This window comes from Zonotrichia leucophrys, chromosome 1 (genome assembly GCF_028769735.1).
Source record: "Zonotrichia leucophrys gambelii isolate GWCS_2022_RI chromosome 1, RI_Zleu_2.0, whole genome shotgun sequence".
NCBI lineage: Eukaryota > Metazoa > Chordata > Aves > Passeriformes > Passerellidae > Zonotrichia > Zonotrichia leucophrys.
Genome location: NC_088169.1, coordinates 83079758 through 83094249, shown reverse-complemented (window position 1 = coordinate 83094249; position 14492 = coordinate 83079758). Strand labels below are relative to the sequence as shown.

At 37.4% G+C, this 14492-nt stretch overlaps 1 protein-coding gene across 30 annotated transcripts in view; it reads left to right on the top strand.

The window, feature by feature from the left end:
* Window positions 1-14492, top strand: part of DLG2 (discs large MAGUK scaffold protein 2) — a 990031-nt gene that overhangs the window by 713490 nt on the left and 262049 nt on the right. For all 30 annotated transcript variants that reach the window (XM_064719541.1, XM_064719525.1, XM_064719532.1 and 27 more), the window contains 2 exons: window positions 6441-6585; window positions 9813-9954. In XM_064719541.1, the coding sequence (XP_064575611.1) occupies window positions 6441-6585; window positions 9813-9954 (287 nt within the window). The remainder of the gene's footprint in view (window positions 1-6440; window positions 6586-9812; window positions 9955-14492) is intronic.

The following is a 14492-nucleotide window of genomic DNA, read 5'->3' as shown; positions in this document are numbered from 1 at the left end:
TTTTGCAGCTTGATGTCCCTACTGTTATTAAATGCAGATTGCATATAGTGTGTTAAGCATTTCTGAAGATGTATTATGTAAATAATACATTGTGATTATTGTGAAATCTGTACAAGGGCATGTTACACAGTTATGTTTTTGTGGCACTTAAGATTTACTAACCTGAGCACTTGCACAGGACAATGCTCCATTGTACTTTAATCCTGAGGTACCTGCTTGTAAAAGTACTGGTGAAAGCATAAGTGTTTAAACCAAAAACCGAATGGTTTTTCTAGGTATATATGAAAGGAAAAAACCAGAGCTGTTCTCTGAAGACTTACAGCTTGGAGAAAAATACTCCCTCACTGTGTTCTGGTGGTAAGGCCTTCTTCTGTTGGTGGTGATGCCAGCAGTGAGAATCCCACTGCAGTGGGTGTCTCAGCTTCTGTCCACGGTGGAAAGGAGAAAAAGTAAAGCATGTACAGAGCATCACAGACCACCGTGGTAATTCAGGGTCAGCTATAGGGCCAGACAAGGTTGCTCAGGGATTTATTCAGTTGTATCTCAAAAATCTCCAAGGATGGAGGTTGCAGAGCCTTTCTAGGAAACTTGTTCCGCAGCTCAACTGCGAGGAAAGGACTTCTCCTGATAACCTGTTTGACCCTCTCTTGTTTCAACATCTGCCTGCTGTCACTCATCCTGTTACCACATGTGACTCTGAAAAGCTTAGCTTTGCCTTGATGATTTTCTTGTAAGCACTGGGGGTCTGTTAAAAGCTGCCTTCAGAGGAACCCCTTCTCCAGGCCAAAAGTGCCAAGATCCCTCATTTTCTCCTCAGCAGGTCAGTGCTCCATCCCCAGCCATCCCAGCAGCATAGCTCTCAACTTGCCTCCTGTTATCTTTCCTGTAGTGTAGGAACCAGAACTCAACAGAGTTTCCAGGTTCAGGCTAATGAGTGTGAACTATTGGGGAATAATCCTTTGCTCATTTTCCAGCCTCTGCTCCTGCTCCTCCAGCCCAGGATGCTGTTGACCGCTTTGCTGCCAAGACACACGGCTGGCTCATGCCCAGCTTGCCATCCATCAGGAGCCCCAAGCACTTTTCCATAGAGATGCTGCCAGGCTGTCAGTGCCCAGCCTGTGCTATTGATGGGAGTTAGCCTGTGGCAGGGGCAGGATTTACTGTTTCTTCCTGCTGAACATCATAAAGTCTTCTTCAGGTCCTTCTTCCAACCTTTGGCAGCCCTGCCTTTTAGTATTTCACAGTGAAATGAAGTGTCACCTCCAAATATGATGCATGTCTCACCTCTTCAAGGTCACTGCTAATGATGATCAAGAAAAGCTAAAAAATGGTTTCAGCTATTTCAGCTCAGATAATAATTACTTTTTTTATCTCATACCATCATCTTACTTTGAGCAAGTTTGTTAGCTACAGAATGAGTAAATGAGAAATCAGTATAAAACTGGTACTAGTTTTTTACTACTACATAACAACACTAATAGCAAAGCATTTTTCAGGGAAAATGCTAAAACCATTAGGGTTTAAAGGAAAATGTATGTTATTATTAATCTTTTATAACTATTAGCTTTTCTAAAATACATCTCATATGCCAAAATACCCTTGCAAGTTTGGGCTGTATCCTGTTGCTTCTTGCCCCATATAGTCACAGGGATCAGCGACTGTATGTAACAAGAGGTCTAATTTGATTCTGTTTTCTGGATGGAAACAGGAGGAAGAAACAGGAGTCACATTCCTTTTCATAAATGTATGCTTCCTTTCTGAAAAAAAGTGCTATTTTCTGGTAATTTCATAGGACTGTGGTGGGGTTGTGACTGTGCCATTGTTGATGTGTTCCTTATAAGGTCCCCTACCAGTACCTGTTTCTTTCAGATTGCGTATGAATGCAGGATTACATTTGTATTAAAGTGCATAAAATCAGAGCATGTAATTCAAGATGCATATAGATTAGCATTTGGTTCTGATCAGAGGTGGTTTTTTAAATGATTTTGGCTGTCTTTGTGGGATTGTCTTTTAGAAAACAGCCCAGCATTTGTGCAACTAAGTCATAAGTCCATGGGATCATAAGTATTTAGTTAATGGAAACAGATTTATATCCTTTGTACAAATCATCACTCTTCAGCACTGGAAAGCATCCCGCTTTTTGCAGCCTTTTAAGTGAGTGAGTTTTGAAAAAGGCCATCAGCATTCTAGATTTACAGCTGGCAGGTTGCAGGTGTTTACTGGTAAATGTTCAGCCAGGAAAATCCACTGTCTGAATGAAAAGTTGAATATTACAGAAAAGCAGACATTACCACTGGTAAGGTAAAGATCACCCCTTTATCTCATTCACTTAGTGAATCAAATCTTTCTTAGCCTAAATCAATAGAGGAAATGAACAAATCCCCTTTAAGAAAGAAAAATTAAATAAGAAAGACTTACTCCTCTGGAGCTCTTATTCTCATATCAGCTTATATTGTTCTGAATAAAATTACTCTTTAGAGCACTTGTGCAGTCATTTGGGGGATTCTGTGCTTTCCTAGCTGCTTTTTGGGGCTTTTGATTTTCAGTATGAATCTAGGAAAACTTCCAAATAAAACATTCTTGCTTAGGTTTATACTTCATTGCCCTGATTATGCTATTTAGGAAAAAAAATCCCAGTCTTTTTATATCTCTTTGGCATAATTTCTTATTGATTTCTCCCATCACTCAAGTAGCTTTGATTGGACTTTTATCTTTAATTTCCTTCTCTACTGCTATTTTATTTCTTTCCCTTATTCATTTCTCATGTTACCAGTATGTCTTATATCACATACTTTCTATTTAAAGAAAAAGCTTTCCTATTTTTTTTCTGCAGATGCTATTTGCATTTTTAAATCTTCACTGCATGTAGCTTTTCCAATTAGAAGAGCCCCATTTATTCCATGCCTTTTTTGTTTCTGACTCCTATCCTCTGGCTCCTGTCACAGCATTTTTTATCTCAAATATACAACTTTGTGACAAAACTGACCATTCAGATAAATATATTTTTTAGCATTTGCCTTAAGGTTTTTTTCCCTTAATTAACTCCTACTTAAATTGGCTTCTTAGATCCAGAAAGTTGGCATGCAGTACCCATTCTACCCACTCAGAATTAAGTCAGCCATTCTGCACAAATATTCAGCCTCTCAGAGGATTGCATGCTATATACACTTTGATTTCTTTATCCTACTCTTTATCTCCTTTACCTCTAACTCAACCCTTTTTTTGCAATCTATATGCAAAAAATATATAAGGTTTTCTCTACAGGAGGAAGCAAAGCTTTGCTATAATGCATTTATTGGGCCAAACCCCTGAAAAAGCCAGATTTAGTACTTACAATTCTGTCAAGATCAAGGCATTTTTTATGTAAGAAATAGCTTCAGAAATAGTCTCTCTTGACATAAATCTCAACATAAAAGTCAATGACAACATCATATTTCCTATTATTATCATAATTTCTGTACAATGTTTTAAGGAAAGATGTTGAGAGATTCCTCTACATAACTGCAGTCATCTTGCACTAATATCTTGGGGTCTGAACAATAGAATTCTTCGAAGTATTCAAGTTTTTTGTATAGCAGAACATATACAGATGTCTTTATTTGTGATCATTGTTTTATGGTCAGAAAGTTGAAAATATATTAATAGATGCACATGGGATTGTTAATAGGAATTGTAGATGCAAAGCAAGAGCTGCCTTCTGAAGGAAGTCTGGAAGTGCAAGTCGAAGGTGATGTTGGCAAATGACTAAGGAAGGTGATCTCATCCCCTTCTCTAAGAGCTCCCACTTAAAGAGACCTTATGACACCACTGAGGATCTTAATTTTTGTGAATGAATCAACAAGTTGGTTTGTTTGTTTTCTCTTGATGTACATTGAGTCTTTTTTTCCTTGTTTACTGGGATCTGAGCAGTCCAGGACAAAATGATTTTAAACTCTAGGATCTTTATGTCTATAAAAATAAACATAATGCTGAACTGCATAGACATTAGAATTGCTTGAAGTCCTTAAGTCCTAACTTCTAGATTTCAGTCATTTGTACAGTGTTGGTAAAACACCTGTCCCATAATGTTATTGTCAGAGAGAAGATACAGGACCTGCCGCATCAAATATGTTTTCTATTATAATACTTTACTTTCTGTTTCTAAAATGGCTTTTTGTCTTCTTTACTGCAGAACTGTGACATCCAAGTATCTTGTGATGATTTTTATCAGCTAAATTTATGGAAACAAACCCCAACAAAAACCAAAATCCAACACCTTTGGAAAAGAAGTTGCATCAAGTCAATTTTGTCTTATTTTTTCAATTGTGACATAGTTGTTTTTATTCACTTCTCAAAAGACCAAAAATTCAAACTCCAGACAGTTCTAAGATATTTCATTTTTTGTCTTTTTCAACTGAGAACGTTTTTTTACAGTAGCTGTAAAGTAGGTGAGGTTATGTGAGATTTTCTTTACTTCAAAAAAACTTAGGACGAAACACAAGAAATACAATGTACTGACAGTGTGGGAAGGAGAAGAGGTAAAGGATAACCTTGTGGTCATCTTTCTAAACGGTGTGAATCTGAAGTGTCTGGCCGTTTTGAAATACATAAACAAAAAAGGCATAATTTCAGTCACTTCTTCCAGCCAGCCTATTAATTTAAGGCATTTATTTATTCAAGGTATATGTAAGTTATTGCTCTTCATAACAAAGAAAGATAAAGAAATTAATAGAAGTTGGGCATAAGATTTTTATTTAAATAGAAGAGCTGTCAAAATACATCTTATTCTGTCAGCAGCTCCCTTCTGAGTGTTAGGCTCTATCACTGCCCTTCATGTCAAATTATCATAATATACCTGCCATTGTCTCTTTTAATTACCGTTAATACAAGCCTGAGAATTATACAAGGAAAAAAGTTTGGACAGAATCCTTACATTCAGCAATACTGTCCAATAGAATATTTTTTTCTCGGTGGTGATGAAATCATTTGAATATGAAGAGTCCTCTAGTGATTCAAAATAGCTGAATTTCTTTCCAGTTGCCAAACCCTTTGGCCATTGCTTATTGTCACATTCATGTTTCTGATAATTTATTGATACTAAATTCCCTGGAAATAATATATTTTTCTCTGCAATTTACTGTTATATACTATAATGAGGAAGGAATTCTGCTTTCATCTTGCATAATCTTTAAAAGGAATCCTTGCAGTAACTGTGGAAGTTGGAGGATGGCAATTTAAATGACAGTAAAATGTTTCATATACAACATTCACTGTGAAATGTAGGTCAGTGGAACAGGCTCCCCAGGGAAGTGGTCACAGCACCAGGCCTGCCAGAATTCAAGGAGAGGCTGGACAATGCTTTTAGTCACATGGTTCAGTTTCAGGCAGTAGTGTGAGGAGCAGGGACTGGGACTCAGTGGTCCTTAAGGGGCCCTTCCAACTCAAGGTGTTCTGTGATTCTGTTATTTCTCTTGTCTTATGCCACATGCCTGAAACCTGGACCTACACCCTTTTTTTTCCCCCTATTCTATAATTTCTCCATTCAGGAGGTTTATACATTTTGTGGCAGGGAACATTCACAGTTTTGTTTATAGGAGGACAACCTATTGTTGACAATCTGTTAATACGGTGGATTTATACATAAATAAATTTTATATGCCTCTACAGTAAACCAGATGCTTTTCTTTTGATTTTCTTTTTGTGGGAGTAAAGCATAAATAGGCAAAGCTTTCTGCCACCATTTCCTTTATTACTTTTATCTGTTGTCTTCTACTTCTATCCTTACTTAAGTGTTTTTCTCGTCCAAAAAAAGCACAGAGCTAGTACAACATTCTCTTACTTTTTTATTGTCCTTTTCCTGTGCTTCCAGAAAACTGACAAACTTTCACAATCAAAAATATCTTTTCCCCATCCTGAACTGCTCTTTTACAATTCCAGCACCTCATAGGTGTTATATATTCCATTTTTTTACCTCTCCTTATTTCAATGGTGAATGTCGTATCAGTGATGGAAAGATTTGGATTTGTTGGTTCTGAGGTAATTTCTGAGGTCCCAGCTATGGAGCTTGAGAGATGAATTAGGAAGTTTATTTTGTTAGGTGAAGTAATGTAGACAGTTTCTGTAACTGATGTGGTACTATGCATTAACTTGTATATTATTAAATAAAATATTACATTGGTGATTATACCAGTAGCAGAGCATCACAAAGAACTTTTTTTTATTGTCAAAACCAAATGCCTTCTTGACCCATTTTGATTCTGTGTATCAATATTGCTACATCAGTCTTTGAACATGCATGTGCTAATAAGAAAACTGTGTTTTCTTCCCTGTAGCAGAATTGCTTCTATAATCTTTAGTGCTTTTTGTTTACAACAATGTTCCAAACATTTTGAAAACTGCAGGGATGTATCATTTTTGTCTATTTCTGCATTTCAACTCACCTTTCTGATTTCTCTTCCAAGGTAAATAATTACAGTTTAGAAGAAGTTACCCATGAAGAGGCAGTAGCAATACTGAAGAACACATCAGATGTAGTGTATCTGAAAGTTGGAAAGCCCACCACCATTTACATGACAGATCCATATGGCCCACCAGATATTACTCACTGTAAGTGACTTCTGCAACTTATTTTACAAGAGATATTTCAGTTTGTCAGATGATGGTATTTTTTCATAGCTTGTTCAAAGTACCCCATTAAAGTTTATGAAACAGCTTGGAAGGCTACAAAAATGAAATGTTTATTGCCACCTAAGAATGCTGCGCTCAAGAAATATTGCAAATAATTTAACTCTGCTAAAGTATTTTTGCAGCAAAAGTAGCTATATAGAAGATGTATGGCTGTGCTGGTTCCAATTAGCCATTGTCCAAGTGATCAGACTGAACTGTAATTCTTGTGAAGATTACAGCAATAAGAACATGCAAATGCATTTTGTAATGTGATTAGATTTGTAGCCTGGAGTCCTCTGTCCACTGAAAAATTGGAACAAGCAGCAAACCATCTTGTACAAACTTAGTAGAAGCCTGAGGCAAATCTATCTCATATTTGAATAAAATATTTTACTGGAATGTAAAAATCTCTGCTCTACTTACAAAACTTTACCTATTTTCTGTGGCTATCTAGTTTGTGAAGTCACAGAATGGTTTGGGCTGAAAGGGTCCTTAAAGACCATTTAGTTAAAGTCCCCCTTCCATGGGCAGGGACACCATCCACTAGACCAGGTTGCTCAGAGCCACATCCAGCCTGGCGTTGAGCGCTTTCCAGGGATGGCATATCCATGGCTTCTGTGTTCCAGTGCTTTATTACTACCATAGTGAAGAATTCATAAATCATTGGTCCACTTTACTTTATTCTCAGTCTATCCATTAGCTTTATATATGTTCATCAGGATTTTTTTTTTTTTCCAGAGGACCAAGGCCTTATTTGTCCTTGCATTCAATGCACATTCTGTTGTAGGAAAATTTGTTTAAATAATACTGTAAAACTCAGTGAAGTATCTCATAGGAAGGGAAGATGTCCTCATTTAAAAACCAATTGATTTCAATCAGGCTGTCATATCCATGCACTCAAAAGCATCTTGGCTCATGGCCAGCAATCACGTAGAAAGATGTGCATCCAGGTGCGTCCCCAGGACTCCCTGAGGTGACCATATACAAGGGTTGGTGGCTGGCTGTGGAGTCCTTTTTTTTTTTTGACAATCTCCTTGGTGGAGTGCTTTTTGGACCCTTAAGGAGATGACAGCAATAAGGATCTTCTGTCTCTGCCATCTGTCCCTACTATGCATGTCTTTAGGATTTACTCAGACCTCTGCTGGCTCCCTGAGTGTCCTAAGCTCCAAACTAGTCTTTGTCTCCCACCACAATCTTTTAATGGCTTGAATATTTGTTTGAGTTTGGGTGTAGGCTTTCCTGGCAAGTTGCATGTAATTATGTTGAGTGTTGATGACTTATTGATGAATCTAGCTTTATCAATACATGCCATTCCTATACCCCTCCTGCCACTCCTCCTGGTGTCCATGCCCAGGCATTTCCATTCCCTTGGCATTCACAGCAATCCTGACATTTCAGCTGCACTCTTTATACCACTGGTGCTTGTTAGTCTAAACAGTTCATTACTGAAGACCCCCTTTCTTCATTAGTTGTTCATTAAAAACTGTCTGCCTTGGGTTCAGCTGCCAACAGGGACCAGCTGCACCATCCAGCAACTGGATGGAAATACAGTTTTTGACAGGAGCTTCAGCAGTCGATCCATACTCATCTTGATTTCCTGCTAATAATTCTGTAGGCACTTAAGGCAAACTAAAAGTGGGGAGATTTACTGAGGGGGCAGTAAATGCTAAAGATTTAAATTTTCTGTACTTTCACAGTGTTGCTGTGGTGGACTGACAAAGTTGAGGGAAAAGCTAAATATCCCAAATCCTCCTTATTCAGTCAGCTCCAGGAAAACAGAAGGGAAGGTTTTGTAGCATGCATGTCAGTAGTATGCTCAGCCATGCTGAGGATGCCTGTTTAGTTAGCAAATGTTACAACAGATGGCAATCATGCTCGGTAGCAGCCTGGTCTGGGTCTTAGCAAAGGCCAGGAAGTAAAAATGCTAAATGTCCCTATCCAATCTTGAGCTTTATACTTTGAAAATAATAATTTTGCAGTTCTAAAACAGTGTGGTTTATGATGTCAGATTATAGATCAACAGCATATGAGAAGACAGAAACAATTCCAGGGGGAAAGGAAAGGTTGAAAAGATTTGCAGTAGCCCTTCCCAAGCTGTTGGTGCATACAGATTCATTTGTCCTCAGGGAACCTTTCATTACACCTACATGTTCAGAGTATTTCAGAATGCATAATGGCCTTTCCCTTAGAGAGATTTTGCTTTGAAGCATTCTGTATCTCAGCATTTGAAAAAAAGACTGAAGCTAATACTAGAAAGTTTAGCTGCCTTCTTCTCATGAGAAAATTAATCGCAGCTCTTTGCAGAAGCATGTAACACTGCTTTTTCTATTTATCCTTTATTTTTCTAATTAAATTAACTAGAGATAGAATGCAACTATTACTGCATCTCTCCAGTCATAAATGTCCCAGATAACTTCAGAATAGCAAAAAGCACACAAACAAACCCTGCAAACCCAAAAAATAAACAGACAACTCAGTAATGTAACTTTCATCATTAATAATTAATATGTAAGATATTTGCATCCATTTTCCATTTTAAGAATAGAGATTTACCATGGTCTGAATACCATCTATGTTGATACTGAAATTTCAATTATATTGGGGATTTGGACACCTGTAGTAGATTGCAGCTTTGAATGTATACATAATTCTTGCCACACATAAAATTCCTGCTCTTATCCTCCATTGAGTTCTTACTATGTTACTCCCATTACTGCACACTGGAGCCAAAAAGAGTGCTTTTTAATCTCATTCTTTCCTAATTGCATTTCCTTCTGCTAGTCCTAAGTGAAGAAAATGTTTCCTGTCTCTCAAACAGGAGATCTATTCAGACTCCCTCTTCAGGAACTAAAGATCCTCTAAAGAGTGAATCCCTGGAAATAAGCCATCATCATTATTATTATTATTATTATTATTATTATTATTATTGTTGTTGTTGTTGTTGTTGTTGTTGTTGTCATTGTTGTTGCTGTTGTTATTTTCAGTAAAACTCCAGCTGTTCATTCATTGTTGTTATATTTTAGACTCTCTCAAGCCAGGATTGTTTGTTTTGATCTCATTTACAGCACTGAACCATGTTCTTGGTACTTAAACTTAAAAATTGTATTCTTGTGCCGTCTAATGAAACATGGAAGTTGCTGACTAGAAATGTTCATTTTTACCATCAGCTTATTCTCCACCAATGGAAAATCATATACTCTCTTCTGGAAACAATGGCACTTTAGAGTACAAGGCATCCCTGGCCCCTATCTCCCCAGGAAGATACTCACCCATTCCAAAGCACATGCTTGTGGAGGACGACTACACCAGGTCAGAGGCTTCTCTTTGTTTTTCCCTTTCATGCAACTGTAAAGGACAAAAGTTAAGCATTCAGTGCATCTCAAATAGAATACGGCATACTGCAGATTTGTATTCAGACTTTTTTTTTTAATAATCCCCAAAGAATTGTGGCTACTATATGGATGTACAGTAGCTGAATTGTATCTGTGTAGTTAATTTCAAGGTAGAAGAGACACAGAGGAAAATGCTGGGAGGGTTCTTTTAAGCCTTGTTTTAGGTGAACGCTGAATGTCACTGATGAGACAGTGTGTATTTATCTTTTTGTTTGAAGAGCACTACCATTCACCTGGAAGACAGAAGTTGTTCAGTTTGGAAAATGAGCCCTCATTATAATGTCGAATGCCACAGAAAATGAGAATTTATTTTATTTTTGTGCTAGGAGGGGGCTGTTCTGATCCTCTGACATGACTTGCTGTGTCTTACAAGTCAAACAATCTCATCCACTTACGTATTCATCAGCTTCATAACCCACTAATTTGCATTTCATTTTTCTTGTTGCATGTGATTACTATCTTAAGCAGCTTAACTTGTTGGATCAGACAGATTCAGAGTAACTAAGTCATGATACGGTGTTTAATCAGGGCATAAATGTGTGGAAACCACACCTTTCTTCCCTGTCTTGGTTAAAAGAGTTTCTCTTTTGTTTTGATTGAGAATGCAAAGCTGAAATTGATTTCCTTCGATTTATGAGACATTCAATTAGGATGTATTTTCTCTGAATGACTCCAAGAAGTTACATTTTTAATTAATAGTTAAACATTGATTTCATTAAATCTGCACCAATGTTTTTAGCTGATCTAACAACAATCTCATAATTTCTCAAATACCCATGTATTTGAGAAACACAATAGGAGAATACCAATATTGGGAGAATACCAAATTTGGGTATTCTCCCAAAATTGGGAGAATACCAATATTAAAATATCTGGGTTGCAATGATGAAGGATTTGTCAATAAGCTTGTAGGGCTGAATGGGCATCTTCTATAATGAGATGTCAGCACCACAGTTGCAGAAAAAGAGTTAGAAAAGTTTGAAAAACAGCAAGACAATTGCAGACTTAAAAGTAAATAATAGCCAAGGACATCATGAAGTCACAGAAAGTGAAGGGATTAATTCTAAAAAGGAAGATAAGCAGTCCTGGCAATGAAAAGACCATTTAAACACTTAGAATGTTTGTAAAGTGACAAAGTATTGTTAGTCCTGTTTCTTTGTGATCATGTGTCTGGTTTTAACTTTCTAGTTACTTGTGAAAAAAAAAAAAGAAGAAAAAAGAAAAAAAAATAGTCATAGAAGGGAAAGCAGTGACACTCTTAGCCCAATCGTTTAGCAGCTATCCAATAAAAAGCTTATAAAGACCCATGCAGGATATGTATTCAAATTAATTCGGATGCCCTTTTGACCTTTTCTTTTGGGGAGGGGGAAAGATACATTCCCATGCTATTTTTGGACTGTTTTTAAACAAGTTAGTTGTACTGGTTTAGCTCCTGAGAGAAAATGAAGTACTGGCAGTCTGTTTCTTGTCTGAGCTATTCGCACCTATGTCCGTTTTGCATTATTGTGAGGGGAAAAAAATGAGTGTCCAGAGAAGCTCTGTATACTCTGTGAAATACTGCACTCCTGTGTTCTTTTTCCTCTCTGGATTTCTGAATTAATGTGTTGGCTAATGAAGGCTGGATATCCAAAACCTTCTTGTGGCATTGGCATTATGGACAGGAGCTGCTGACTCTACGAGCATGACCTTTTGTGACAGTGTGCGGCACTGGCAGACATAAGGGTGTCAAGTGACAGGCGCAGGCTCTGAATGCCACAGCAGAAATCAGATGGAAATCTCATCTTTCTGAGCAAGTGTTAACTCTGACCTATTGAAAAGGAGGAGGCTATTATGAGCTTCATTTTATTAGTGATTATAGTCAATATGGTACATCAGGAAACAAAGGCACAAAGAGAAAATGAACATAGTCATAAAGACAAATTACTCTTCTTAGCATTACATTTCCTTGCTGGACATGCACATATATCTGAGAGACACCCAAGCAAGAGCCAAAGACCAGTTTTCTTCTCTAACTACAATGACTAAGAAGCTCTGACCTTAGAAACCAAATCATTTAACCCTTAAATGCTGCTGAGTTGGTTTTTTTTTTAATGTCATTCATCTAATTATTTCCTATTGATTCAAGTGGGGTTACTGAAATGCAGTTAATTCTCACAGTTAATTCTCATAGTCATTTTCACAGCTATAAACTCAGAATAGTGAATGCGCTATTTCTGTTCAGTGCCATAGGATTTGCTGATGAGCCTGCTATTAAAATAAAAAGATATTTTGAAGTCTTTGTTGCTGACCAAATCAGAAAATCTTTTGAGAATTCAATTATCATATTGATAACTTTAGTAAAAGCTATAGACGCCTTGATTGCAGGTGTCTATAGGTTTTACAATTAGGTTTTCTCACATAATGTTTTATAATTAAGATGTTTGCCAGCTACTGCAGTGCTATCCATTCAAACTACCTGGTTCTTGCTGTAATAGGTTTACAGGGCTAATTTACATTGGGCTCACATAAGGAAATTTATTACCCATGCAGTCTTGCAACACTTTTAGCAGATTTTCATTTGTGCCAGCTAAAAATATTTGGAACGGTAACTTCTTCGCTAAAAAAGGCTTTTGCAATTTTGGAATTCTCTGTACAAGTGATTTGAGTGAGGCAGATGACAAGCTTTCCTTTAACTTAGTTGTGATAATGAATCAATCAGTAAGCTTAAATGATTGAACATTCAATTTAATTTGCCCACTTCCTCCTGCTGGTTTTTTTTGTTGTTGTTGTTCATTTGTTCCAGTTCTAAGGTTTGGGGTTTTTTTAACCTAAATACATCTATTTTGCCTAACAAAAATAAGTGTTTCAATTAATAAAATTTTGTATTTTTTGGTCTGATATTGAATCTGTGTCAGAAAAAATTCCATTCAGTCTATATAAAAAATAAACTAATCTGAGCGCAAGGGATAGAAAAGTAACAAATCATCTTCAGCCAGTAATTTTAATGAAGCTGAATGTTGTCTCTTAATTGCTGAATTTTTTTAAAGTTGTGTGTATTGTTGGTAAAAATTACTAACAGCGATGGGCATATTTTACTTCTTTATTTTTCTGGATTTATTTAAAATTAATTTAGAATTAATTAAGAATTAATTAGAATTAATTTAGAAACTTTGGCTTCCTGTATTTTTTGTAGCAATTATCACCTTTACAAGTTCAGATTAGTAGAATATGGGATCAAAAGTGGATAAAAGCCGTATGTCTAATAATTTTATCAGTACACATGGCAAGTCAGACACTGCTTGGTTTAGTTTCTAGTAAGAGGAAATTGTCATGCAGGCAGTGCAGGGGATTCATTGATTGTGTTCCTGACCAGCCCCTGATACTGCTAGAGGGGAGAAACAGGATTTGTGGCAAAGGTGGCGATAAATAACAGCTGGGATCAGAGTGACCATGAGCTGGCTTAGTTCTTGATTCAAAGGAAATCTGGAAAGATAGTCAGCAAGTTATAACTGTTAAGATTTCAGAAGAGAAGACTACAGCCTTTTTGGAGAGTTGCTTAGCAAAATCTCTTGGGATGCTGCCAAAGAAACACAGGGCCCATGAAAGATGGATGGTTTCTAAATAAAGCTTATTGAGAACTCAGGAAGGAACCATCCTGTTGAGCAGAAAGGAGGGAACTCAGCAGAAGGCCTTCATGGCTGAGCAAAGAGCTTTCTGATGACCTAAAATGCAAAATACAGACAAGCATTACTTGACTGCTTGACTGCTGACAAAATTAGAAAGCTGATTGATTTGAGCTAATACTTACCCTCAAGGGTCATAAAGGAAAACAAAAGTGATTCTGCAGATGTGTGCTACTTTAAAAAATGAAGGTAAAATTTGAGGAAGGAGAAAGGCAATGAATAGGAGAGAAGCCGATGTAGTGACAAATAATATAGGAAAAGCTGAAGTACTGGACAACACATTTCCCGGGCGTTTAAGGGCCCAGAAGGTAATTGGAATACTCATCAGAGATTGGCTAAAAGCAGTTTATGTGCTTGTCCAGACTGGTTGGCTTTCCTGATGAAATTTCTAACTTGTTTGGATGAGGGGAGAGGAGTGGCTGCCCTTCACAAAGCAGTGCCACAGCACAGGTGCTGCCTTGAGCAGGAATGCCTCTGTGCTGAGGGAAAACACAGCTGACTCCAAAGTCATACCTGACCCATGTCATAACTCCCACTAAGGTGCTTCTGGGATCTGCTGTGCAGCACATGGTAATTCCTTTTCTCCACTAGCTATCATGGGGAGTGGCTGCAAAGGTATTTCTCACACCCCTTCTGTGGGCAGGAAAAGCTGCAACACGGGGAGCACCCTTTAAAACTCTTCCAACAGCCTCTCATCCAAACACGAGGAAGTGTTGGATGAACATGTACAGCTAATCAGAAAAGAAGTATGGTTTGGAAACCTTGTGGATAGCGTGGACTGTGGGTTTCTCCT